The sequence below is a fragment of the Callospermophilus lateralis genome, chromosome 7 (genome assembly GCF_048772815.1).
Source record: "Callospermophilus lateralis isolate mCalLat2 chromosome 7, mCalLat2.hap1, whole genome shotgun sequence".
NCBI lineage: Eukaryota > Metazoa > Chordata > Mammalia > Rodentia > Sciuridae > Callospermophilus > Callospermophilus lateralis.
The window spans coordinates 117,780,264-117,805,388 of record NC_135311.1 but is presented as its reverse complement, the minus strand read 5'-3'; the positions used below and the strand labels follow the sequence as shown (position 1 = coordinate 117,805,388).

The following is a 25,125-nucleotide window of genomic DNA, read 5'->3' as shown; positions in this document are numbered from 1 at the left end:
CACCTTTTACCCTGCAGCTAAAAGCTTGGGAGCCCGTAGAGTTTGGCCCTGAGAAGGCTGTGTAAATGCTGGGTGGGAGTTTCCCGGTCAAAGCTAGGAGAAGGACTAGAATTCGCGTGGCCGGGGAAGAGCGGGAGGAGCTGTGACCCATCAGCAGTCTAGAGACCCTGGAGTCCTTACAGGGTAGGGGCCGAACCAGCTGAGCCAGGCCGCCCCCTCCCACGCCCACTCCGCATCTGGAGCCCGACCTACGGCTCGTGTCTCCGCCTCCAAGGCTCCAGTCTCGCAGCCCGTCCCACTCTGCCAGTACTCGGCCGCCTTCGGGACGGGCTAGGCTCTGGGAGCCCTGGAAGCCATGGGTATGTGCGGAGGGTTTGGGTGGCCTTCTGTACAACCTAAGGGGGACGTTGCACGCCTACATCACCCCCATTCTACCGCTTGACCTCTACCCCGAGCCTTGGACTCGCTTGGGGGTGCGCCCGCCCGGGCCAGTTTATCTTCCTTGAGGCTTTTCTGAGCCGCGCCCCGATCCGGTCCTGCATCCGCAGAGGTTCTGGTCCTGGCTGAATACCACGCGCAGAAGGAGGATGAGCTGAGTTTGGCCCCCGGGGACATCGTCCGGCAGGTGCGCGAGGGGCCAGGAAGGGGCTGGTTGCTGGGAGAGCTGAGGGGCCATTGTGGCCTCTTCCCCAAGCGCCTGGTGCAGGTGAGGCCGGGTCGGGAGCGGGCTGGGGCGGGGTTGTCGGTGTTTGCCGCCCGGGAGCTTAAAGCCAGCCCTCATCCTCAGGAGATTCCAGTGGCTATGCGGGACGCCGGGGAGACCCGGAGACCGCGCTGCGCGCGCAGCGGAGGTGAGCTCCGGGCGGGTGGGCGCGAGCTGCCGGCGCAGCGTGGAGGCGGGCGTGGCTCTGGGAGGGGCCGTAGGGCCGATTTGTGGCCTGTGATTGGTTCCAAGGACAATACTCCACCTGAGGGCGGGGCCAGAAGATACTAAACGTTGTGCGTGTGATCCGCCCCCCAGCTCAGCTTACTGGGGCACCCTGCTCAGGCTAACCTCTTCGCGTCCGAACCAGGTCACCCCGCCAAATCTCGGGGCCCTCAAAGATGGTGCAAAGTGAACTTCAACTACAGCCCGGAGCAGGCAGACGAGCTGAAGCTGCAAGCTGGGGAGATTGTCGAAATGATAAAGGAGGTGAGGGAATGAGATAAGAGGGTTTGGGAGAGACGATGGGGCAAGAGTGAGGAAATTTGAGTGAAGTGAGGGTGAGGGCCATGGGAATGATGAGGGGCGCAGAGATGGAAAAGTAAGGGAGCAGGGGCAGGAGCAGGTCCTCCGGCTGAATGGAGGTGTAAGATTTCTAGAGACACTTGGCAGAACCCCTGCATCCTCCCCCACTCCCCAGATTGAGGACGGCTGGTGGCTGGGGAAGAAGAACGGGCAGCTGGGAGCCTTCCCATCCAACTTTGTGGAGTTGCTGGACAGTGGGCCCCCAAGTGAGATCTCGACCCTGTGATCAGACTGCAATCTCCAATGACCCTCCTGGTGGCATGAGCCTGTGATCCACATATCCTGACCCTGTAATCCCTTTGGTCCCTTCCCCTGACCTAACTGAATTCTCACCCTCCTAACTTTATTGTCCCCCACCAGGCCTTGGCAACCCAGACATGTCTTCCATCAGCCCTGGATCCCAGCAGCCTCCCAAGGTAAATTTGCTCAGAATGTGCACAGAGGTGGTGGGTTCCTCTTGGAAGGGCAGGAGGCTCATCATCTTCTGCCCCTCTGACCCCACCAGCTGAACAGCCTGGCCTGTAACAGCTCTCCAGAATACCTGCAGACAGGTGAGCTCCCAGCCAGAGCCCCCCTCTCCAAGCCACTCTGACTTGGGGGAGGGGGAACCTCCTAGGCTGATGGAGGAGGGAGCTGCTGACTGAGGGGGGGAGGGTTGGCTACAGCGAACTGACCTTCCCTCAGTCTTTCATCCTGAGATCTGCAGGGTCCTGTTTGACTACCATCCTGAGGCCCCAGATGAATTGGCACTGCGAAAGGGGGACATGGTGAAAGTACTGAAGAAGGTGTGAGAGGAACGGGGAGGGGAGGTCTCAGGGAAGGGGACATTGAGACCCAGGAAAGGAGCCTGGGGGGCGGGGAGGTGGGTGTTCATCTTCCCGCCATGCTGTTTCTTTCTCAGAACACAGAAGATAAGGGCTGGTGGGAAGGAGAGTGTGAAGGCAGAAGAGGCCTTTTCCCAGACAACTTCGTCCTCCCACCACCCCCAGTGAGTACAGAGCTGGACACCCAGGTGGCAGGAGGCAAACTATTTTGACAAAGCTGGGGGTCATGGCACTCAGTGGACACAGAGGGGCATGAAGCTTCCTGAAAAACAGCTAAAGGGTGTGACACTTCCTGAGCCCAACTGGATGGTTACCCCAAATGAGAGTGGAATAGACTGGTGGGGCTCCTCTTTGATTCTGATGCTGCTCTGTCTAGATCAAGAAGCTGATCCCACGGACAGTGATCTCTCAGGAATCAGGTAGGTGCCTGAGGAGTCTGGGATTGGGGCATGTGCTCTGGGACAGCTATCAATCCAAATCCAGAGGCCCAGTATTCAATGTGCAGTCTCCCAATGACCCAGTGTACCCCCGAGGGAGGAACTTTCTCCCCTGTAGGTCAAAGGCCTGGTAGGAATGTATGTGAGTCGATGTGTGGGTCAGTTTATTTATGTTAGTGTGTCAGTGTTTCTCTTTGAATCTTGAGAATGTGGTAATCACAGTCTCCAAGAATGGACCCTATATGTGTTTTGAGTCCATGAGACTCTGTTCATGAGTCTTTTAGGTGTGTCAGTGAATAGCTCTGTGTGGATCTGTACGAGTGCAGGAGTGTGTCTTTTTGTCTTTGAAGTATAATATTTGACATGTGTGTTATAAAACTTAATAATGAGCACCCCACACACTAGCCCAGGCAGTAAAACATCGCCAATAAGTTAGTGTGTTTCTTCTCCTTCCTATTCTACCATTTTTTCCCACCCCAGAGGTAACCACTATCTTGAATTTTATGTTTGTGATTCTCTTGAGTTTTTAAGGTTTCATAATAAGTAATATGTCTAAAAGTAAATTTCTTTTTGCTTCTTTTTGAGCTTTATAAAAATGGTAGCATGGAGCTGGGGGTGCTGCTTAGTGGCAGAGTGCTTGCCTAGCATATGTAAGGCCCTGGGTTCGAGCCTAAGCACTGCATTTTAAAAAATAAATAAAATAAAGGTATGCTGTCCATATGCAACTACAAAAAAGTGTTTAAAAAATGGTAGCATATGTTGATAGTTCCCTGGGACTTGGTGTGTTTTTTGTTTTATTTTGTTTCTTACTAGGGACTGAACCCAGGAGTGCTCTATCACTAAGCTACATCTCCAGCCTCCCTTTTTTTTTTTCCTAGCTGTTTATGGGCCTCCATTTTTATTCACTTAATTATATGTAGTGCTGAGAATCATCCCAGTGCCTCACAAATGCTAGACAAGTGCTCTGACACTGAACACAGCCCCAGCTTTTTTTCTTTTTTCTTTTTCTTTTTTTTAATTTTTAGATAGGGTCTCACTCAGTTGTTTAGGGCCTCACTAAATTGGTAAGGCTGGCCTTGAACTGGTGATCCTCCTTCTTCAGCCTCCCTAGTTTCTGGGATTATAGGCATGTGCCGTTGTGCCCAGTGACTTGAGTGTTTTCAATTAACATTGTTTCTAATATTCATCCATGTTGTGTGTAGATTGGAATTTTCTTTCTTTTTTTTAAATTTTTTTAGTTGTAGATGAGCACAATAACTTTATTTTATTTTATTTTATTTATGTGGTGCTGGGGATTGAACTCATGCCTCACGCATGCTACCATTGAGCCACAACACTAAGCCACAACTCCAGTCTAGATGTACATTTTCTATAATGTATAATATTCTTTGCAGGGAATTTGTCACAGTTTATGTATCTGGTTTCCTGATGTTGAATGTTTTAGTTGTTTCTAGCTTTTTGTGTGTGTGTGTGTGTGTGTGGTGCTAGGGATTGAGCCCAGAGCCTTGTGCATGCGAGGCAAGCATTCTACCAACTGAGCTATATCTACCCAGCCCCTATTTCTAGTTTTTTAAAAAACTATTACAAATGGTGCTGCCATGAACATTCTTTTGCCCATCTTATGGTTTACAGATAAGATAGTTTCTCTGAGGCTGGGTGTGGTGGTGCATGCCTTTAATTCCAGTGGCTTGGGAGGCTATGACAGGAGGATCTCAAGTTCAAAGCCAGCCTCAGCAATTTAGCAAGGCCCTGAGCAACTTGGTAAGGCCCTGTCTCTAAATAAAATATAAAAAAGAGCTGGGGATGTTGCTCAGTAGTTAAATGCCCCTGGGTTCAATCCCAGGTACCTCCCCAAAAAAAAGTTTCTCTCAGGTATACTCTTAGGAATAAGATTGTTAGGGTTAGGGTTGTGGCTCAGCGGTAGAGTGCTTGCCTGGCATGTGTGAGGCCCTGGGTTGGATCCTCAGCACCACATAAAAATAAACAAAATAAAGGTATTGTGTACAAATCAAAAATAAATATTAAAAAAAGGGAGATTGTTAGATTTTATGGTGAGTAAAGGTTCAGCTTTTGAGGTGACTGGGATTGAACCCAGGGCCTCAAGTAAGTGCTCTGCCACTAAGCCACATCCCCAGCCCCTATGAATTTAAACTTTTATGAGATAAAACCAAATTAATTTTCAATTTTCTTTAACACTCCACCATCAATCAGTATGAAAGATCCTGTGGATCTTCATCCTCTTCCACACTTTGGTGTTATAATATTTTATTATTTTTGTGAATCTGGTAAGTCAAAGTAGTATCTCATTATGAACTGGATTTGCATTTCCTTGTTACACATTTAATAATGTGTAAGGGTTCTTTACGTATTCTGAATATCAATTCTTTATGGTATATATATTGACAGTGTTTTTATCTCAGTTTGTGGCTTGCCTTTATTTTCTACAAAATGTTTACGAACCTAATTCTTCATTATTGTTATTATTATGACGAGCAATACTACTATTATCAACAGCAGCAGCATTTGTGATGCTAGGATTGAAACCAGGGCTTTGTGCATATAGCATATAGACAAGTGCTCTTCCACAGAACTATATTCCCAGTGCCCCCCCATAAGTTCTTTTTTTTTTTTTTTTTTTTTTTGGTTGGACACAATATCTTTATTTATTTTTATGTGGTGCTGAGGATCGAACCCAGGGCCTTGCACGTGCTAGGTGAGCACTCTACCGCTGAGCCACAACCCCAGCCCAACCCCCCCATAAGTTCTTAATGTTAATGTAGTCACACATATTAATCTTGCCAGGTAAGGGCACATGCCTGTAACTCCAGCAACTTGGGAGGCTGAGGCAAGAGATTTGCAAGTTTGAGGTCAGCCTTGACCATTTAGTGAGACCTTAACAACTTAGCAAGACCCTTCTTCAAAATTAAAATAAAAAAGGGCGGATGTAGCTCAGTGGTAAAGTGCCCCCTGAGATAAATCTCCAGGTTCCCAGTATAAAAAAGAAAATCCTTCCCTGGGCTGGAGATACAACTCAGTACTATAGGGCTTGCCCAGCATGGGTGAGACCTTGGTTTCAAACCCCAGTCCCAGACAAAAAGAAAAAGTAAATCCATCCCTGTTCTAAGATGAAAAATTCATCTGCCTTTTCTTAAACTTTGTAAGTGTTGCTCTTTATATTTAAGTGATTTTATCCATGTAGCATTGATTTAAGTGATCCAATTTTACTTTTTCCTATATGGCCAATCACTTGTTCTAGCATTTATTATTTTTTGCATGTGAATAGCTTGCTGTTTTTATAAGGTTTATTCCTATATACTCCTATGTACTCTTGAGATTTTACTGTTATCTTTTAAAAAGCTAGATATTCTTCTCTTTATTGCAGGAATATAGAAAAGCCTTGATGTTTGGTTTGATTTGGTACTGGGAATTGAGCCCAAGGGCACTTTACCCCAGAGCTACATTCCCAGCCCTTTTTATTTTTTTGAAACAGGGTCTCTCTAAGTTTCTGAGGGTCTTGCAAAGTTGCTGAGGCTGTCCTCAAACTTGCAATCCTCCTGCCTCAGCCTCCTGAGTAGCTATACCTGGCTGGCTTGATTTTTGTATATTGACTTTATAACCAGCCATGATGCTGAACTCTGATTTCCAATAATTTATCTGTTGATTCCCCCCACCCCAGGGCTAGGGATGGAACTGGGGTGCTTTACCTACTGTATATCTCCAGCCATTTTTTATTTTGAGATAGGGTCTCTCCAAATTGCCAAGGCTGGCCTTGAACTTGAGGTCCTTCTGCCTTAGTACTCTGAGCTGCTGGGATTACTGGCATATGCCACCACACCCAGCCATACATACAATTTTTTTTTATCAAGAATGCATTTGAGGGGCTTGGGTTAGGGCTCAGAGGTAGAGCACTTGCCTAGCACATGCATCTTAGGTGCTGGGTTCGATCCTCAGCACTGCATAAAAATAAATAAAAATAAAACAAAGGTATTGTGTCCAACTGCAACTAAAAACAATTATAATAAAAAAATGAATATTGGAAAAGAAAAAGGGTGTTGAGGTCTGAGGATGCAGCTCAATGGTAGAGAATTTGCCCAGCATGTGTGACACCCTGGATTATAACCCTAGCACTGGGAAGGAAAAATGGATGTTGAATTTTCCCAAATTACTTACTGATTTTTGAAAAATTATTATGTGTGATTTCTCCTATAATCTTTCAATGGTCAACATGGTGAATGACATTTGTAAAAAAAAATTTTATATTTTTTATTTATTTATTTGGTAGTGGAATTAAACCCAGGGGCACTTAACGACTGAGCTGTATCATCCCCTTGTAAAGTTACTGAGGCTGGCTTTGAACTTGCAATTCTCCTGCCTTGGCCTCCCAAACCACTGGGATTACAGGTGTGTGCTACCAATAGTGTCTGGCTATAGAATCCCCTTGCATTCTTAGAATAAATCCAACTTAGTAATGGTTTCTTTTTTTTAATATTTATTTTTTAGTTTTTGGCGGACACAACATCTTTGTTTGTATGTGGTGCTGAGGATCGAACCCGGGCCGCTCGCATTCCAGGCGAGCGCGCTACCGCTTGAGCCACATCCCCAGCCCTTTTTTTTTTTTTTTTTTTAATTTGTTTTAACAAGTCATGGTTTCTTATCTTTTCATATACCGTTGAAATACTTTCTCAATTTGTTTTAAGATCTTAGTATTTAGGCCAGTCATAGATGGTGGTACAGACCTATAATCCCAGTGACTTGGGAGGCTGAGGCAGGAGGATTGCAAGTTCAAGATCAGCTTCAGTAACTTAGGTCCTAAGCAATTTAGCAAGACCCTGTCTCAAAAAAATAAAATAAAATAAAATAAAAAATGCTGAGAATTTGGCTCAGTGGTTAAGCTCCCCTGGATTCAATCTCCAGATTGGGCACCCTACCACCAAGCTGCACCCTGATTTTGCTTTAGTTTTCTGGTAGATCATATAAGAGAGGAATCTTTCCTTAAAAGGTGATAAAACTTGCCTGTAAATTCATATGGACTTGTTTTTTTTTTTCTTTTTTTAACATTATGGGAAGATTTTAAATTATTTCTTAAATTTCTTTAAAAGTTTTAGAATAGGCAGGCAAAAAAATTCTTGAATTAGTTTGGCAATAAGCTTTTTTAATTTTTTTTTTTTTTGGTTGTAGATGGTCACAATACCTTTATTCTATTTTTTTATTTTTATGTGGTGCCAGGGATTGAACCCAGGGGCTCCTGCATGCTAGGACCCTCAGTTTTTTTTTTTTTTTTTTTCTTTTTTGTGATATTGGGAATTGAACCAAGAGATGCTTTACTACTAAGATACAGCCCCAGTCCTTTTAGTTTCTTATTTTGGGACAAGGTCTCCATACTTAGCTAAGGCTTATCTTCAACTTGGGATCCTCCTGTTACAGCCTCCTGCATAGTTGGAATTATAGGCATGTGCCACTATGTCCAGCTCTTAAAGTCAGTTTTAAAAAGTTGTATTTGTAAAATTATCCATTTAATCTGAGTTTTCCAATTATTTGTGTGAAGTTGCTTATAGTATTCTTTTATAAAATCTTTTAATCTCAGTGACAAAGTGACAATCTACAGTTACAGCCTTTTTTGCAAGTTTGTGTAAGTGCTGCACACTAACCAATTGGGTCAGTAGAGCACCCTCCTTTTTTTCATTTCTAATTATGTAGTTCTTTTTTCTTTTTCTTTTTTTTTTTTTTTTTTTTTTTTTTTTTTGGAGGGCGGGCAAGGTGCTGGAGATTGAACTCAGGGGCACTTGAACACTGAGCCACATCCCCAGCCCTGTTTTGTATTTTATTTAGAGACAGGGTCTCCTAGTTGCTTATTGCCTCACAGTTACTCAGGCTGGCTTTGAACTCTTGATCCTCCTGCCTCAGGCTCCGGAGCCACTGGGATTACAGGCATGTGCCATCACGCCTGGCTTCTATTATACCTTTTTAAAAATAATTGTGAAGCGCTGAGGCTTTAGTACAGTGGCAGAGTCCTTGCCTAGCATGTGTGAGGCACTGGATTAGATCCTTAGCGCCACAAAAAATAAATAAAAAAAGCATCCTGTCCATCTATAACTACAAAAAAGAGATTAAAAAATAATAATAATAATGAAGCTGCTAGGTGTGGTGGCAGGCACATGCCTGTAATCCCCCGGTGACTCTGCAGGCTAAGGCAAGAGGATTGCAAGTTTGAGGTCAGTCTCAGCAATTAGTGAGACCTTGTCACAAAATAAAAAGTAAAATGGCTGTGGATGGAGCTCAGTGGTAAAGTGCCCTTGGGTTCAGCCCCTAAAACCAAAAAAAATAGTTGTGAAGCTGGGTGTAGTGGCACATGCTTGTAATCCCAATGACATGGGAGGCAGAGGTAGGAGGATCACAAGTCCAAGACTAGTCTCTGTGTCTTAGGGAGAGCTTGTCTAAAAATGAAAAAGGGCTGGGTATGGTGGCACAGGCCTATAATCTCAGCTGTGAGGGAGGCTGAGGCTGGAGGACTGCAATTGAAACCCTGCCTCAGCACTGAGTGAGGCCCTAAGCAATTTAATGAGACCCTGTTTCAAATAAAAACTGAAAAGGATTGGGGAGGTGTCTCAGTGGTTAAGCACCCTGGGTTCAATCCCTGGTACTAATAAATAAGTAAATAAAATGATAATATTAAAAATTAAAAAGGCTTATACAACCAGAGATATGAAAAATTGTGCTCTATAGGTGTAATATGGATTGTCATGCATTCTGCTGTCATGTAACAAATTAGAATAAAAAATAAATTAAAATTTGGAAAAAAAAAATTGAAAAGGGCTACTACTGTGGTTCAGTGACAGAATGCCCTTGGGTTGAATCCTTAATGTGTTTAAAAAACAAACAAAAAGGGGCTGGGGATGTGGCTCAAGCCGTAGCCCGCCCGGTTCGATCCTCAGCACCACATACAAACAAAAGGTGTTGTGTCTGCCGAAAACTGAAAAATAAATATTTTTTAAAAAATTCTCTAAAACAAACAAACAAACAAAAAATTATGAGGCAGGCTCAGTGGTGCATGCCTATAGTCTAGTACAGCTCCTTAGGAGGCTAAAGTGGGAAGATTACCTGAGCCCACCAGGAGTTTGAGGCCTGCCTGGGCAACATAGTGAGCACCATCTCAAAAAAGAACAGGAAAATGTATGTTCCTTTGCTTGTTGTTGGTCAATAACAATAACTCTCGAATGTGAAATATTTTACTTCTACTTCTTAATGTCTGTTTCCCCAGTAGACCTCAAGCCCATTCTAGCTATGGTGGGAGGAGCTCACGGTGGGCAGGGGATGGAGGCTGAGTGATGGGCCAGGTGCCCTTGGGGATGACTAACCTCCAAGTAGTAAGGAGTGATCAGACTCAGGATGTTTTGTTTTTCTGTGGGGCTGGGGACTGAACCCAAGGCTGTGTACCCGTGAACCAAGTGCTCCACCACTGAGCTCCACCCCAGCCCTCAGGTTGTATTTTGATGGTGGAGCAGACAGGATCTGCTGAGGGTTTGGATGTGCAGCATAAAGAAAGAAAAAGGAGTCAAAGATGACTCTTCATTTCCTCATGAGCAAGTGGGTAAATGGGTAAAACTGGGAACACTGAGAAAGAAACAGATTTTGAGGTGGGAGGCAAGAGCTTGGTTTTGGATGTCAAGTGTGCGATGCCAGTGGCTCTTCGAATCAGATTTTTAAAAAATTATTTATATTTATGTATTTTTTTATTTTATTTTTTGCAGTTCTGGGGATTGAACCCTTGGCCTCCCATATGCCAGGCAAGCACTCTACCAAGAAACTACCCCTGCCCCCAAGTGGGAATATTGAGAGGGCAGTTGAACATGTGTCTGGAACTCAGGGAGGAAGAAGGGGTTAGAGCGGTCACCTTCTTGAGAGTCAGATGGGACTCATCTGCCCACAGTCTCTGCACACAGCACAGACAGGGCCAGACTAGCATATGGATGGCAAGTCAATGAACACATGCTTCGCTGCTCTCTCCTCCCAGCTCTTAATAAGGAACCAAGAAAGTTGATGCCCAAAACATCCCTCTCTAATGTCAAGAAGCTGGTGACAGCTCCGCCCGGGCCCAGCAAAGTCAAGTAAGGAACACGTGGGGTTGGGGGAAGGAAAAAGGTACAGAGGGACTGTCCCTCCCACCTGCATCCCAGGGCCTGATGGGGATGTGTTCCAGGACATCTTGGACACCCACTGGCGATAGTCAGAAGCGCCCCTCCCGAGACTCAGGTAAGGGCTTCCTTCTCCAGTGGAGGGGACACCTGGTGGACAGCGATAGGGTGGCTGTACTCTGAGGTACAGAAATGGGGAGAGATCAGGGCTCAGAGGAGCCTTGGGTCTCTGAGATTTTGCTCTGATAGGTTCCAAGGACGGCTTCCTCAGTGGGGGTCCTGGGCAACCTGGCAGAAAGCACTCCAAAACCCAGGTTTCCCGGCAGCGTCCCAAATCCAATCAGGTAAGGGGCTGGAGACATGGGAGAGTCTGGAGATACTGGGCAGAGCTGGGCCCCAGAGGTGTGGTGTGCAAGAGTGAAGGATCCTGGACAAAGGGGAACCAGACTCAACCCTTCACAGCATCCAGCCTTTGGCTGAGATCTCACCCCGTCACCACAGGAGGAAGAGCCCCGCCCGGCAAAGCCCCTCTCTGTGAATAGGACTTCTGCTCTAGAGAAGACTGCCACCCCAGAGAAGATCCAGCCTCCACATAAGCCCACCAGCCCAGAGAAGATCCTAGCTCCTGACAAAGTCCCCACTCCAGAGAAGACCCTGACTCTGGAGAATAAGGCCCCCAACCCAGAGAAGATCCTGGCTTCCAAAAAGGTCCCCACTCCAAAGAAGAACCGGACTCTGGACAAGGTTTCCACTCCAGAAAAGGTCTTTTCTGTGGATGAGGCCTGTACCCTAGAAAAGAGCTTGACCCTAGAGCAGGTGTGTTCTGAAGAAGCCTCCCCTGGAGATAATACTAAATTCCAGCACTTCTCTCCCCCGGAGAGTTTGCAGAGGGCGAAATCCCTTGTGGCCACAGAGGCTCAATCCCAAGAGGAGGCTATTGTGTCAGAGAAGTACCCCCTGCAGCCTGACTCCTCAGAGAGTTGCCTTTGTATGATGAAACATGGGGATAGCTCCCCACTCCAGGATGCATCCAAGTCTATGCCTGCCATTACGAAGCCCCAGACCCTGGAGAAGGCCAAAACCTTCCTCAAGGAGGCACCTGCGAAAGAAGAGCCTACCCCAAAAGAGGAGGAGATGCCTCTGACAGAAGAGGTGGCTCCCAAAGAGCAGGTGCTCTTTAAAGGGATAGACCCTGACCCCCAAGCCCCACACACTGTAGAGCCAACTCCAGACCAAGAGACTCCCAACCCCCATTTCCTAGTGAGGCAAAACTCTTCCGAAAGCAAGAATGATGAAGTGGACGTAAAGACTCTAAAGGATGAGATGGGGTCTCTAAGGGAGCTGCTGGGGCTGCTGGAGCTGCAGCTGGAGTAAGTGGACAGGGGCTGGGCGGTGTGGGGAGGAAGGGAAGGGTCTGAGGACCCCTCACCTGATCCTCCTGTACACAGAGGGAAGATTACTGACATCTGGGAGGAGCTCAAGAGCGAGAGGGAGAAGCGCCGGTTGCTAGAGGTGAGTGGGGTGCAGACCCCAGCGGGAGGGTGGTGACCGCTGCCGGCCCTGACTCCCTCTCCCCTCTAGGTTCAGCTGATGCAGAGCAGACCGAAGTCGCCGAAGCAGGGCTTCAAACACGCGCAGACGCAGACGCACTGAGGTTGGGCCTGAGAGGCGCCACGGCCGGACCTGGGGGGACATCCGGCTCGGGCCACCCCGCCCTTGTATACAGTTTTTAAAAACTCAAGAAAGTAAACAGCCCCAGACACGCCACGCGGATCCTGCCTGATTTGTGTGGGGGCGGGGCCTCGGTGGTGGGCGGGGTCTTTGGGCTCTCGCGGCCCTCCGCATTCCTGGCGGTCTCTCCCGGGCACATCTGGCCGACATGTGGCTCCCATTACGGTTTCCAAGGCCTGAACGCGCACGCGGCTATTTTTATCCACCGGATGGTGGGGGGCGGGGAAGGAGGCATCTCCTACCTAAGGCAACCCCTAGCCCGAGACCTGGGGGCAGAGGGGGCCGAGTGGGTTGGGTTCTGCCTGAGGGCTGGGATTCCGGAATCCAGCTGTGCATGGAGGTTGGGCTGAGAAGTTCTTCTCTCCGGGCCGGACATCCTCCCCCACCCCCCCACCCCACCCCCCTCCCAGAGTCACCTATCCACTCGAATGCACCCTCGGTTTAGACATGAACTCCACCCCCTCAAGCACACACAGTTATATTGGGGCTGAAAGCACCTTAGCGTCAAGGTCAGGGTCCCAGACCTCGCATGTGATTGCAGTGATGCATGAGCCCAGGGCAAGGTGCTCAGGTGTTCGCTGGTAAGGAATGCATATTATTTGTGCGCCTGGCGGAATGTGGAGCAAGGGTGTGTGACTCTTTTTGCTATCTGTGAAGTGGGAACAAGCATGTCGGTCTGGCGGGGTGTGCCGAGGTGGTACAGTCTGGTAAAGGAGTGGATTTGGCTCTCAGTCCTGGGGACCACTAGTAGCAAGGGAACAGAGGGAGAGACTGAGTCACTGAGAATGCAGCTTTCATTGGTCACTTCACCTCTTCATCGTTTCTTAAGGAGACAAGGTGGGGACTTTGCATCTTCCTCCCACCCGGCCCAGGGAAGGGTGCCTCCCAGAAGGTAGCGCCCATATCCAATAGCACCAGGGGAATTTGAGGGGGGTGAGGCAGTCCAAAGGTCCTAGGGCAGCTCTAGGCTCAGTTGCCTGACCAGTACTCAGTGCCATGCACCGGAGTAAGGCGTCAGTAATAGTGCATGCGGCCCAGGGTGCCCGTAGAGCTGGGCCCCAGGGTGCCGGTGCCCAGAAGGTCAGGCTGCCCAGTACGCCAGATCTCGCGCAGGATCCGCTCGCGCTCCTCCAGCCGCTGCGCGCGCTCCAGTTCCTCAGCAGACGTGAAAACATTGACGCTGAGGGGTCCGTCGGGCTCCGTAGCCATCTCGGGGCCAGGTAGCGTGTCATCGGGGCCCAGTCGCGTCACCGTGTCGTCATCATCCTCATCGTCGTCCTCAGGCTCTACTGTGCTGCTGCGGAGGTCCCGGCGAGAAGCTGGACCCCCGGGCCGCGCGCGGGGCGCGCAGGAGATGCTGATGACCAGTAGACAGAGGGTCAGCAGCAGGCCAAAGCAGACGCCCAGCACGAAGTAGAGGCCAAAGCTCTCGGGGTTAGCTGGGGGACAGAGGGCAGAGGTCATGGAAGGACCTTGGCTTATAGGAGTCATTTCAACTTGGAAAGACTCTGGGTTTGGGGCAAGGACGGTAACCCCGAGGTAACCCCGATTTGAAGGACGGGGAACAGTCATCAGGAAATCAGGGTGGGAGGGGAGGGAGTAGGTGACAGGCTGGGAGAGGGTTATAATGGCAGGGGCGTGAAGGTGGGGAGCGATTGGGTGGTATAGGGGCGCAGAAGCGCCCTTGTCCCCAAGGCCCTGGCGCCTGGCCCTCACCGCGGATGTGTGCGTAGGCCGCCAGGCTGTTGCTGAGTAGCTCCATGTCTCTTCGGGGGGCGTCCATGCTGCTCCGGGGGCAGCTTCCCTGTCAGCCTGCGAGGTCAGCGAAGTCAGTCCTCCCCTTCAACCCAGCCCAGAGCTGGCTCTGACCCGCTGGCCCCTGAGGCAGCTCCTCTCCACGGAGGAGCGGCCCTTTCCACCCCGAGGAAGCGGCTCCCTAACTTGGTCGCAGACCTGGGTCCTGTTAGGGGGAATCCTTCCTCCCGGCGCGGACGCCCCTCCATCCTGGGGAGCAGTCGGGAGAGCCGCAGGAGGCTCCGCCCACCTGTGGGGTCCCCGAGAGGCCCGGTTTCGTCGTCCGGGGCGGGATGCGGGTTGGTGACGACTCCGGGGAGGGGAGGCCGCCCTCCCGAATCTCGCCCGGGGGCCCGAGGCCCGACTCACTCACCGTCAGCGCCCGTTTCCTGGCTGCCCGGCCCTGGCGGGTCCGGCGTGGCTCCCGGCGGCCGCATACACCCGGGGCCCGCCGGTCCCGCCCGGTCCGGTCCCAGCCGCCCCGCCCGGCTCGGTCCCAGCGACGGCAGCGCGGGCCGGACACGGCCGATGGACCAGCGGCGGAAAGTTTCCTCGGAGGAAAGAGGAGGGGCGGGGCGGGGCGGCCCGGGAGGCGGAGGAAGGGCGCCGCAGAGGAAGGGGAGAGGAGCGCGCGGCCGCCGAGGGGTGGCGGTCGGCTCCCCCACAGGAAGCCGCTGGGGAGGCCGCGGGCAGGGGCCGCCCCCGGGCCACCACTAACAGCAACAATAACACTGTTATTAATAACGCGCTTTTCTGCCTCGGTGCCCAGCAGCGGGCTCAACCCTTTACACGTCCTGCATTTATTCCTAACAACCCAGAACGCGAGTGTCATTATCTCCACTTCGCAGATAAAGAAAGCAGAGTCATGGAGAGGCCCAAGAACCTCACCAGGTGGTCAGGTTTTGAACCCACAGCTCTTTGACCCTAGCACTAAGGCTCCAAACCATTTCCCTCTCCCCAACTTCTTTCAGGGGTCTCAGGCAGACCAAGCTCCCTCCCGCATCCAGGGAATACTGCCCCTCCTCCGATCTTTCCCAGACCTGGGCAGAGGTCGCCAGCACCTCTAGGCCCTCTACCATCTTGGAAGGAAGGAGGCTCTCAGCCCCTCCTCCCGAGGCCCAGGCATGAGTGTGTCCAGCTGGCCGAGCTCTGATCTGGTCGCGCAGGGTTAATGATTGTTGGATTGTTGAGCCAGGCTGGGGCCAGGCTTGCAGACCCAAACCCTGCCTGGGGCCTCTGCTTGTGCAAAAGAGCTCCTGGGCTCCTCTTCACAGACCCCTGTGGCAGAATGCATGCCCCCACCCCCCAAACCTGCCTGGACACACACACATGCATCTCCATTTGGGTTCGGGGTGTGTGCATGCAATGTGTGATTAGTGTTGCAGCTGGGGTCTTCTTTCTTTCTGCCCAGTACCCTCCTCCCTGCTCCATAGCTTCCACCCCTGGCGTTGGAGCTGGGGTGAGGGGGAGGCCTTCTTGGCGGGAGTCTCAGAAAGGAGGAGGGAAGGAAGGGGGAGAGGAAATTGCAGACATAGCTGAAGGCGCTGCCTGAGGCCTGTGGGCCATCGACCCCCCTCCCTGTCCAGGCCGCAGACCCCCACTCCACCACTCCTGAGACTGGGTTCAAGTAGAGGGCAGATGTAGATGGGGAAGTGACTAGGACTGACGCCCACCTGGGTGTCTTTGTGACTGTTTACTCTGCTTCAAGAGGTGGCCTGGAGGTATTTCTGCCCACATCTGTGTGGTTGCCTATTTCCATTTAATAGTGCTTGAATCTGTTTGCGGGGGTGGGCATGCCTGTGTATAAATTGACACAGCCCCTGGTCAACAACTGCTGAGAGTGTGTGCCTAGCCCTTCCTCAAAATGGGGATTTGGCAGTAAACAAGACACCAGTCCTTGTCCTCGCTGAGCTGACGCTAAATTGGGAAGAACGCATAGAGAATATAGTCTTGGGTACTATGAAGTGTGCACAGGAGGGTGGGCGAGGGTGATGGGGTGGAGGACACCGGGGGTGCTGGCACAGGGACATTTGAAGTGAGACCTGAATCCTGCAAGGGGGCAGCCAAGCCAGAATCTGGAGGAGAGTATCCCCAGCAGGAAAAAGGGAAAAGGGCTCACAGGACCAAAAAACCAGTGTGGGCACCTGTGGGCATGGGAGAGCGACTGACAGAGAGGGCGACCATGCAGGGGCTTGCCTTTGATGATAAGTGTAGTGAGGAGGTCTGGAGAGCTTTAAGCAGGTGTCATGGTCCCATGATATTTGGAAAGATCCCTGTGGTGGCTGGGGTAGGGAGGGTCACATGGGTGCAAGAATGGAGGCAGCAGTGAGCAGGTTGGCAGCCATCCGGGCAGTGATTGCCAGGGCCCCCGACTGGGATGGCTGGCGGAGGAGAGAGGAGACTGGTGGTGTTTAGAAGGGAGTTCCTGTGTGGACTTGGACATGAGGGAGTGAAGAATTTAGTGCTGATCTTGGGCCCAAGCACCTGAGGGAAGTTGATGTGGGAAGCAGGTTTTGGGGAAAGTGAGAATTTCATGTTAGATGTTAGATTTGAGGTGCCCATTATATACCTGGGTGGAGGGGTCACAGAGGCAGGTGGAACCCCAAGACCCAGGTACCATTTCCAGTCAGGAAACAAGATAGATTTAACACCCAATTAGTGGTGGATCATCTAGGGCAGAGGAGTAGAGAGAGAAGAAATCTGTCTACAGCATGAACCCCCCACACCCAACTCTGGGTAGGGGTGGAAGTTACCTGGAGGAGTATGCAAAAGTCCAGCGAAGTGGGAGAAAAAACAGGCCACAGCAAGGACATGAGCAGCTGGGTTACATGGGACTGAGCGGTAAAAAAAATGCAGCCCAGAATCTGAACCTTGGCTTGGGCAACACGGTGACGTTGTCAGCGATGCTGGTAGGTTTCCATGGTTTATGTCCTACCTCTTCAAGGCATGCAAGTGCCGGGCTGATGGCACAGATAGTATAGTTGCTCTATTGTTGGGACTGTTTTGACATGTTTAGTACCTGCTATCTACGTGAGTATTGGTGTGTGCCGTGGCTTTGCTGTATAACCACGTGCGTTGAGGGGTATGCACCTTGGTTTATGTGGCACCTGCCTGTGCCTCTGTTGAGTGTGAACACGCATGCTTGTCTGGATGTGTGCAGGTGTAAAGCCTAGGATATGTTTCTGTAAAGCTGTTTCCATTCATCTCTGTGCTGTACCGATCTCTGTGCATTTCTACCCGTAGGCAAAGGCGTGTCTGTGTCTGGGTTGGCATGGGATGGGTGTGTTTGCCATGGGTCAGGTGTGACTCAGTCCTGGGGAAGCAGGTGGCTATGCTGGAATAAGGTGAGTATTGACAGTTGCTGGTCCCTATACAGAGGGACACACAGTGTCCAGAGTGTAACCTTCCACAGGGGGATGCATAGAGCCAAGCCAGGCCTGGTGGGAGAAGTGGCAGTGTTGCCCTAGAGGGTTCTGAGAAGACAGGGTGGCTCCTGGAGGCCCTGGGGAAGGTGCCTAAAACCTTCAACCAGTGTCTTCTGCACAGTCCATCTGCCCTGTGGCTGCCTGCCTGTCCCTGCCTGCTTCTCCTCGCTTGCCATCCTGCCTATAGATCTGCTCAGCCACTGCTTCAGTCTTGTGGCTGGGATCCCTCTGCAAGTCTGTCATGGGCCTGTCTCGCTCATTTCCTGTCTGCATATCCATGTGCTAATCTCCTTCCTACCACCTCCCATGTCTCCCCAGAATTTAGCTACTGCCCGTCAGGTTACCCTCCTGCTGGCTACTTCTCTCTATCTGCCTGGGAGACTGGGATTTGTCACTTTGTAAAGCACAGAACGCTCCTAAGAGGAAACTGGAAAGACAGGTCTCCATGGGAGGTCAAAGGGATTGAGATCCAGACTGTGGGGAGGGGCCTCGTGGTGCAGCACGTTCAGGGACCAAAGCAAAGCATTGCTCCCTCCCCCTGTGGCCCAGCGGGGGCTGGCTCTGGCTGCTCTGCTGCTGACACTGGTCCTCCCCCAACCACAATGGTGGGTTTGGGATGAAGGCAAGAAGGGGCCTCACACAGGGCTTCCTGGGGCCTGCCCAGTGCTCTGCATGTTTCCACTCCCCCATCGCCCAGGACAGCTCCTGAGACCAGGGTACAAGGAGAAGGAATAGAAATGGATAGGCTCAAGCGGTAGCACGCTCGCCTGGCATGCGTGCGCCCCGGGTTCGATCCTCAGCACCACATACAAACAAGGATGTTGTGTCCGCCGAAAACTAAAAAAAAAAAAAAAAAAATTAAAATTCTCTCTCTAAAAAAAAAAAAAAAAAAAAAAAAAAAATCATTAAAAAAAAAAAAAAAAAAGAAATGGATACTAAGTCCCCTCCTGGTGCCTGATGCTCCCTGTGTGGTTCACAGCACAAATCCCATTTGACAGGAGGAAAGCGAAGCTCCTGCGATGAAGCCATGGCTAGTATACCGACCTTAACATCTAATTTAAAAAACGTATGATGGGGCTGGGGTTGTAGCTCAGTGGTAGAGAGCTTGCCTCACCTGTGAGGCACTGGGTTCGATTCTCAGCACTGCATATAAATAAATGAATAAAATAAAGGTCCATCAACAATTAAAAAAATATATTTTTAAAATGTATGATGGATTTTTTTTTTTTTGTCCTATGATAGAAAATAAAAAGGAATGATGTGGATTTTTGGAATGACCCCTTGCTGAGGGGCGACACCTGTATGCAGGCAGATGCTGGAATACTGCAGTTGTGTCGTGTGAAATGAACCTGGCTAAGGTTCTGAACAATGTAAAGTACGAATTTCCCCCACTCTACCCAGCAGTTAGATTCCCAGAAAATTCAACATTTATTATGTTGTACCCTTTGTCTAAGTGTGAGATGGAGTTGGATCCTGGCTCTGGTCAATATAAACAGGTTTCCCCTTATGTTGTGCAGGCTGCAAAGTCTGCTGTCCTCATGGGGTTGTCCAAGATCCCTGGCCCCCACCCTCTAAATGCTAGCACTGACCCCAAGTCATTGTGGTGACTACTGCACCCCCCACACCCATCTCCAGTAGATGACAGAAAAGATTCTTGCTGTCCTCCAAGCAGCTCAGCAATTGAGTTTGGGAGAATCACTAATTGAGTGGCAGGTCAGGTTTTGATGTGCACAGTGAACAACAAATAAGGGTCCCAGAAGACCAGGTAGGTGTGGCGAGGGAAGGATCTGAGGTGACATTCTGAGCACGAACTGCCTAAAGGGTGGGAGCTGTGCAGGTGGATATCTGGGGGAAGAGACTTCTGGAAAGGGTGGCCAGTGCCAAGGCCAAGGCCGGGGTGGAAGCTGTGCCAGCTTGGGATGGGAGCCCTGTGCGGTGGGGACAGAGTAGGTGAAGGGGAGGGGTGAGGAGTCAGGAGGTGGCAGGCGGGAGCCTCAGTGTGGACCTTCAGGAGCTATGAGGGCCTTTGGATTCCTGCATGGGGCGGAAGCCACTGGAGGGCTGTGAGGAGTTTAGAAGGCACACTCTGGCCTCCGGTTGGTGCCTGTGCCAAAGCCCGGAGAGGGAGGAAGGAGAGGGTTAATGCTGGAGTAGGGGCTGGGGGCTGATTCAAGGCAGAGCTGGGGTGGCCGGGAAGAGAGACAGACAGATACAGGCTGACTTGGCTCTGGAGCTGGAACAGCTCAGCCACCAGGGCTCACTTCCTTTCCCACTTTAGACAGCTCGGCCGGCAGTAAGTCTGGCTTCTCTGAAACTGCTCTCCCTGAGGACCCTGGAGGCCGGGGGTGGCCAAAAGGGATGGAAACTTCTCAGTTCTTACTTTGTTTTGACCTCTCAGGAGCAGAGGAGGCCAATCACATCCACTTTGGGGTACCTACCTTGCTTCCAGGGAGCCCAGTAATAACTTGGGGAAGACAAACAATCCCCTTTCTGATCAATGAATCCACAGTTGTGTGTGCCATGTGTCAGGCCTAGTTCTCCGTGCTGAGGCCACAGGGGTGAGCAAGACAAAACCCTGCCTGCAAGGGACTTGCGGCCTTGTGTCGCTGAACTAAGCCTGGCACTGTGTAGGTGCCCGGGAGCCGTCTGCACACTGAGACTGGAGGGGTGGAAGGGAAGGAGTGGGACTGCGAGTGGATTCAGGTCCAAGTGCAGTGGGGTGGGCTGGGAGCCACGGCACCTCCCGACAGGGTGGGTATCCAGGACAAGCAGGGTATGGACCAAAGGTAACAGGTAGAACCAAAAACACCTGGGCAGCTGGGGTGGAGAGGAGGCTGTCGGCAGACATGGGGCGAGGGGACTGGTGGCAGAGAGGCTGTCCTGGAGCAAGGGCAGGTACCAGGGCCTTCATACCTCTTGGGGAAGCATCTCTTGCTTTAGACACCTGCCCAGAAAGGATCTGCCCCTTTTGTGCTGGGCCTGGGTGAGGGTCTGGCGGAGGGAGGGGCTGGCTTACCTCTAGCTTCACTGCTCAGGAAATATAATCTACAGTCTAAATTTAGGAATGAGAAGGAAGGAAGCAAGGAAGGAAGGAACCCCCTGGGCTTCCTATGGAGGGGAGGGCAGGGAGGGTGGTGCAGGAAAAGGCCTGGTCTGGCCCTTCTAATCCCAGCTGCCCTGGACAGGCATGGACATGTGGGCAGTCTTTCTGGCCACACCAGTCTTTGACCGAAAGAATCAGAACTCTCCAGTTGCAGAGGCTCTGGGACCGCTCCTGCCTGGCCAGGTCAAGCAGGCAGCTTTCATCCGGAGACTTAGCTAGAGGCTGGACAAAGGCCTGGGAGAATGGGGGCTGTACCGAGTCCTCTCCCTGTTCTGGCCACCTGAACACAGGGTGCTGCTTGCTGGCTGGGGTTGGGGTGCCCCTGCTAGCAGAGACCAGAGCTGCCAGGACCTGCCTTGCTGAAATGGGAAGGGACAGGGTGGGGTGGGGGCCAGAGAGGGAGGCATGGAGCAGGGCAAGAACGGCAGACATACAGGCCACAGTGGCTCCAGATCAGGAAGTTTTATTGCTGACATGCAGGAAGAGTCCCCATGTAGTACAAAAATATGTCTTTATACAAACTTTTTTGTGACTTTTTCCATTTTCTTTACAACAGGACTTCTCCCAGTGTGTGACACCAGTGAGGGCAGACCCAATCTCCTCTCATTTGTTTCACCAGAAGTGTAACCAGACGCACGGGTTGACCTTGGAAGGAACCAGTCTGTCTGCTAGGGCTTTGCAGACCTGAGGATATTGCTTTGAAAAGGAGACAAATCACACATGGAAAGCAGGCCCAAGGGGCTGCTGGGCAGAGACCCTGCCAAGGCAGGCCCTGGCCAGGCCTCAGAGCCTCACTGGAGGATAGTCACAGGGCTGGGAGCCCAGGCCGACTACATTTCTGCTCCCTTGAGAGAATTTTCTTTATCAAATAAATATAGAAAAGAGGCCTCCCCACCCCACAGCACCATGCCCTGGCTCTCAGCGGCTGGACGGCTGAGCTAGAGGCAGAGCTGGGTGCTCAGGGAGTAAGTGCTGAGCTCAGGTGGGCTCCCACAGACCCACCAAGGCAGAGGCACAAGGCGCCCAAGTGCTGGATTGGGAGCATGGGAAGGAAGGGGCGTGGGCGGCCCTGCTACTGCTGGCAAGAGGTGGCCCCATTTTTTCCAGATGGGGAAACTGAGGCACAAGGAGGTTTGGGAACTTGCCCAAGGTCACTCACAGTGAGTCAGTTTTTTCCCCCCTTGTGTTGGGGGGTGGACAGCTCACACTCTGGGAAACACTGTTGCATCCCCAATGGGGAACAAGGACAGGTAGAAAGGGCCTTACACTGCCCGAAGGGGACACTCAGACTCTCTGAGGCTACACGGCAGGTAGGCCTCTGGGGAAGGGTCTTTGCTTGGCACCAGAAAGAGCCAAGGATCAGTGAGGGAAATGGGGAGAGGAGGGCGTTCTGGTGAGAACAGCATTTCTGGCAAGACGGGCATCCACTTCAAAATCTCGGCTCAAGAGGCAGCAGGGCTGTTCTCAGGCCAGGCGGGCAGGTCCTCAACCCATGCGATTCTCCCCACAAGCCTCCCACCCCATGGAGGCCCCTGGCCAGGATCTGTCGGGGGAGACACACCATCTACTGAGGCAAGGTGGGAGGGGAGACACCCCACGGGTTCATTCTTCGAACACCAGGGGTGGAGGCAAGACAGCATGCAAGCAGGGCCCTGTCCCTAGCCAGGCCCACAGTACCCTCCCCAGCCGGGTCACAGGCTCCCTTCACATTGGGCTCCATGTTACCTGGTACCACATGAAGGATGGAGAAGGAAGCAGGGCTAACACGCATGTGCAACACCTCAGAAAAGCTACTGAGATGAGAGAAAGCCAAGTTTAGAAAGAACTCCCATCAGTGGACACAAGCCCAGTGGGCTGGGAGCAGAGAGGTCCAGCAAGGAGGACCCCTCTTTGCCTGGAGGTGTGGAGGGAGCCCACATGTGGGCCATGGACCCCTGCTGTCCAGTCAGGCTGGGGACAGGGACTGGCCACGGGCTGAGCCATCTAAGGATGGGAGAGAACTTGGTTTCAGTAAAAAAATAAATATATTTGAATAAGATGAGGTGAAGGTTTTCCAAAGCTCGGATTGAGGGGCCGGGGGTCAGAAGGGAGGGATGGTGCAGACTGGGGGGACTGGGCAGTGCGGGGTGGCACTCATTCTGGGAGCCAGCAGCGAGCTGCACTTTCAGCTTATTTGACTGTGGGGAGCAGCAGCCCCCAAGCCGGGCAGACGCCAGCTGGATCAGGGCTTGGGGGAGTGAGTGGGCTCCCTCCTCCTGTCGCTCAGTCCAGAGACAGCGTGGTTAGAGACAGAGGTAGATTAAAATGTCATGATTAAAAGCAGATTAGTCATCTAGGCATCTCAGATTTAAAAACCAAACAATCAAGCAATCATTCCAAAAGGTAGCTTCGTGGTACCTCTGCTGACCCCACATGTGACCTGGGCTGTCCCTGTCCCTGCCCTATCCCTGTTGCAGCCTGGGAGAGAGTCCAGCACTACAGGGCCCAGCCTCAACAGGGCTGGGGGCCGGAAGAGGTGGTGCTGGGGCTGGTGCCCCTGGCTGAGGCTGCTATTTCCGCAGGTAGCGCTGTGCCAGGATGGCGGTGTCCAAAGAGGTCATGGGCTGTGCGTCGTGGCCCAGGCGTCGCACTGGTGGCATGCTGCCGAACTGTCTCTTGGGCACCCAGCTCCGGGCCTCGTGAACGGAGCTCTTCTCCTCGGCCAGCAGCAGCTGCTGCCGCATGTAGTTCTCAAACTCATATTGAGAGCACTCCTCTGTCACCTTTGCCTGTGAGGCCCAGAGGGACCAAAACAAAGAGGGCAGCAGAGAGAGAAGACAGGGTGAGTATGGCACCTGGCTCCTGAGGTCCTTCCTAGACACCGCACTTTAGGCACCACTGAGCCTGGAGCCATGTGTGGGTCCCTGAGTGTTGGCCTCTGGCTGATGGCACGGCACACTGCTGGCTGCCCCTGGGCGTCGCTGCAGCAGGCTTCAGCTGCAGCACACACCTGTGCCCTTTCCCACTCACCCAAGAGAGGTGACATTAGCTTCCTCACCATGAGAGGAGTGGCTGTCTCCCCTCACAAACATTCTCTGAGCCCTGACAGGGGCCAGTGTAGACCAAGGATAAGAGCAAGGCCTGGGGTGTTTCTATCAGTCCTACACGTGGGGCCCGCTGCTGGGCTCCCCAGACACAGGCAGGCAGTGACTGAAACTGCACCAGTCATCACAGAGGAAGTGGGCTTTAGAATCAGACTTGGGTTCAAGGTTCAGCTCTAACTTCTTCAAAGCTGTGTGACTTTGGGGAAATCATTTTACTTCTCTGAACCTATTTCTACCCTTGGAATTGGGATAAGAACACAGGCAGTGGGGAGGGCTGACTGAGACATACTGGGGTGGGCACTTGGTGCGTAGCTGCTCAACAGCCCAGGGAAGGTGGGAGGTGGAGGGTAGGCCTGAAACTTTCTCTTCTCAAGGGCCTAGATGCTTTGCTGTGGTCCCAGGCATGGATCCTCTTGCTCCTGCCCGCCCACTGCTTGCCAAGTTAGGCCAGGAAGGGAAGAGGTGCTTACAGTGTATTTCAGGCCTGGCGTTCCCCCAGGGCTCAGCCAAGCCCTGCCATCGAGGGGGCAGCCTATGATCACTGACAGTTTTTGCCAGGTGCTCAGGTCCCTACCCTAACCAAGGCCTAGCACTTTCTCCAGCATAGGGAACCAGGAGAAGAGAAAACAGGGATGAATGAATCATCTGGAAAATGAAAAGCAGGAAGAGTGAGAAAGAACCCAGTGAGTCAGAGAAATGTAACTTGGGCAGGAAGAGGAAGCTCAGAGGGCCAGGCAGGGCTGCCTGCTGTGGGCCTCCCAGAAGCTGGTAATGGGACCATGGGAGTCCTAGCTGAGGAGGACACAGGCAGGCTGCGGCAGCCCAGGTGGGACACTTTTCTCCTTCCCCACTCCAAGGGCTGGGGAGAAGCTGAGGAGGCCCTGTGCCTGCGAGGGGCTGTCGCCTGGAACCCTCCCCTCTGCCCTCCCCACTCACCTCCTGGGAGCTGTCTGCATTGCTCATCTGGTCATCGATGTCAGGAACCACTTGCAAAGGCCCGCTCAGAGATGACAGGGATTGCCTGCAGGAAGGCAGACTGGTCAGGCTGGCTCCAGGCAGCCCTCACTGCTCCAGGCTTGGCTGGGGTCAGACACTCTGGCCTGATACAACTGACTGCTTCTCTGAGCTCATTTGCTCATCCAATAAACAAGAAATGCTCTTCCTGTGGCGTGGTGGGAACTCAGGCAATGCCCATCCCACAGCTGGCAGGATCTGGCCCAGCTGGAGACGCTCTGTCTTGCACTCTGCCTACACCCTCCCAATTTTGCCCTTTGGGAAAATCTGGACATCTGACTGGCAGAGAAATGG

General features: G+C 51.7%; 3 protein-coding genes across 5 annotated transcripts in view; 1 reads left to right on the top strand and 2 right to left on the bottom strand.

Annotated features, from left to right (window-relative positions):
* The first annotated feature begins 322 nt into the window (after positions 1-322).
* Sh3d21 (SH3 domain containing 21) lies at positions 323-12,334 on the top strand. The gene is made up of 16 exons (XM_076862618.1): positions 323-359; positions 549-706; positions 788-851; positions 1,074-1,192; positions 1,404-1,494; positions 1,649-1,704; positions 1,794-1,839; positions 1,973-2,073; positions 2,190-2,276; positions 2,489-2,531; positions 10,561-10,654; positions 10,747-10,799; positions 10,931-11,025; positions 11,183-12,051; positions 12,130-12,193; positions 12,263-12,334. Exons 1-16 carry the CDS (start codon positions 356-358, stop codon positions 12,332-12,334), a joined length of 2,016 nt encoding a protein of 671 aa, XP_076718733.1. The 5' UTR covers positions 323-355.
* An 854-nt stretch (positions 12,335-13,188) lies between these two features.
* On the bottom strand, positions 13,189-14,668 carry Eva1b (eva-1 homolog B). Of its 2 annotated transcripts, none has more exons than XM_076862959.2 (3): positions 14,580-14,668; positions 14,129-14,224; positions 13,189-13,851 (listed from the first exon to the last, which is right to left on the bottom strand). In XM_076862959.2, the coding sequence occupies exons 2-3, from the start codon at positions 14,193-14,195 to the stop codon at positions 13,427-13,429; spliced, it is 492 nt and encodes a 163-aa protein (XP_076719074.1). In that variant the 5' UTR covers positions 14,196-14,224; positions 14,580-14,668; the 3' UTR covers positions 13,189-13,426. The 2 variants fall into 2 exon arrangements, with proteins under 2 accessions (XP_076719074.1, XP_076719075.1); XM_076862960.1 differs by lacking the exon at positions 14,580-14,668 and adding an exon at positions 14,366-14,455.
* A 6,513-nt stretch (positions 14,669-21,181) lies between these two features.
* Stk40 (serine/threonine kinase 40) overlaps positions 21,182-25,125 on the bottom strand; it is a 44,524-nt gene continuing 40,580 nt past the window's right edge. For both annotated transcript variants that reach the window (XM_076860743.2, XM_076860742.2), the window contains 2 exons: positions 24,754-24,838; positions 21,182-23,502 (listed from right to left, as the gene is read on the bottom strand). In XM_076860743.2, coding sequence (XP_076716858.2) covers positions 23,284-23,502; positions 24,754-24,838 — 304 coding nt within the window. In that variant the 3' untranslated portion in view covers positions 21,182-23,283. The remainder of the gene's footprint in view (positions 23,503-24,753; positions 24,839-25,125) is intronic.

Excerpts from the sequence above, each read along its gene's own strand:
- Sh3d21 (XM_076862618.1), top strand. Across the intron at positions 1,840-1,972 it reads TCCAGAATACCTGCAGACAG|TCTTTCATCCTGAGATCTGC; the intron begins GTGAGCTCCCAG and ends ACCTTCCCTCAG. Across the intron at positions 10,800-10,930 it reads GCGCCCCTCCCGAGACTCAG|GTTCCAAGGACGGCTTCCTC; the intron begins GTAAGGGCTTCC and ends TTGCTCTGATAG.
- Eva1b (XM_076862959.2), bottom strand. The coding sequence starts at position 14,195 with ATGGACGCCCCCCGAAGAGACATGGAGCTACTCAGCAACAGCCTGGCG. Across the intron at positions 13,852-14,128 it reads GGCCTACGCACACATCCGCG|CTAACCCCGAGAGCTTTGGC; the intron begins GTGAGGGCCAGG and ends TCTGTCCCCCAG.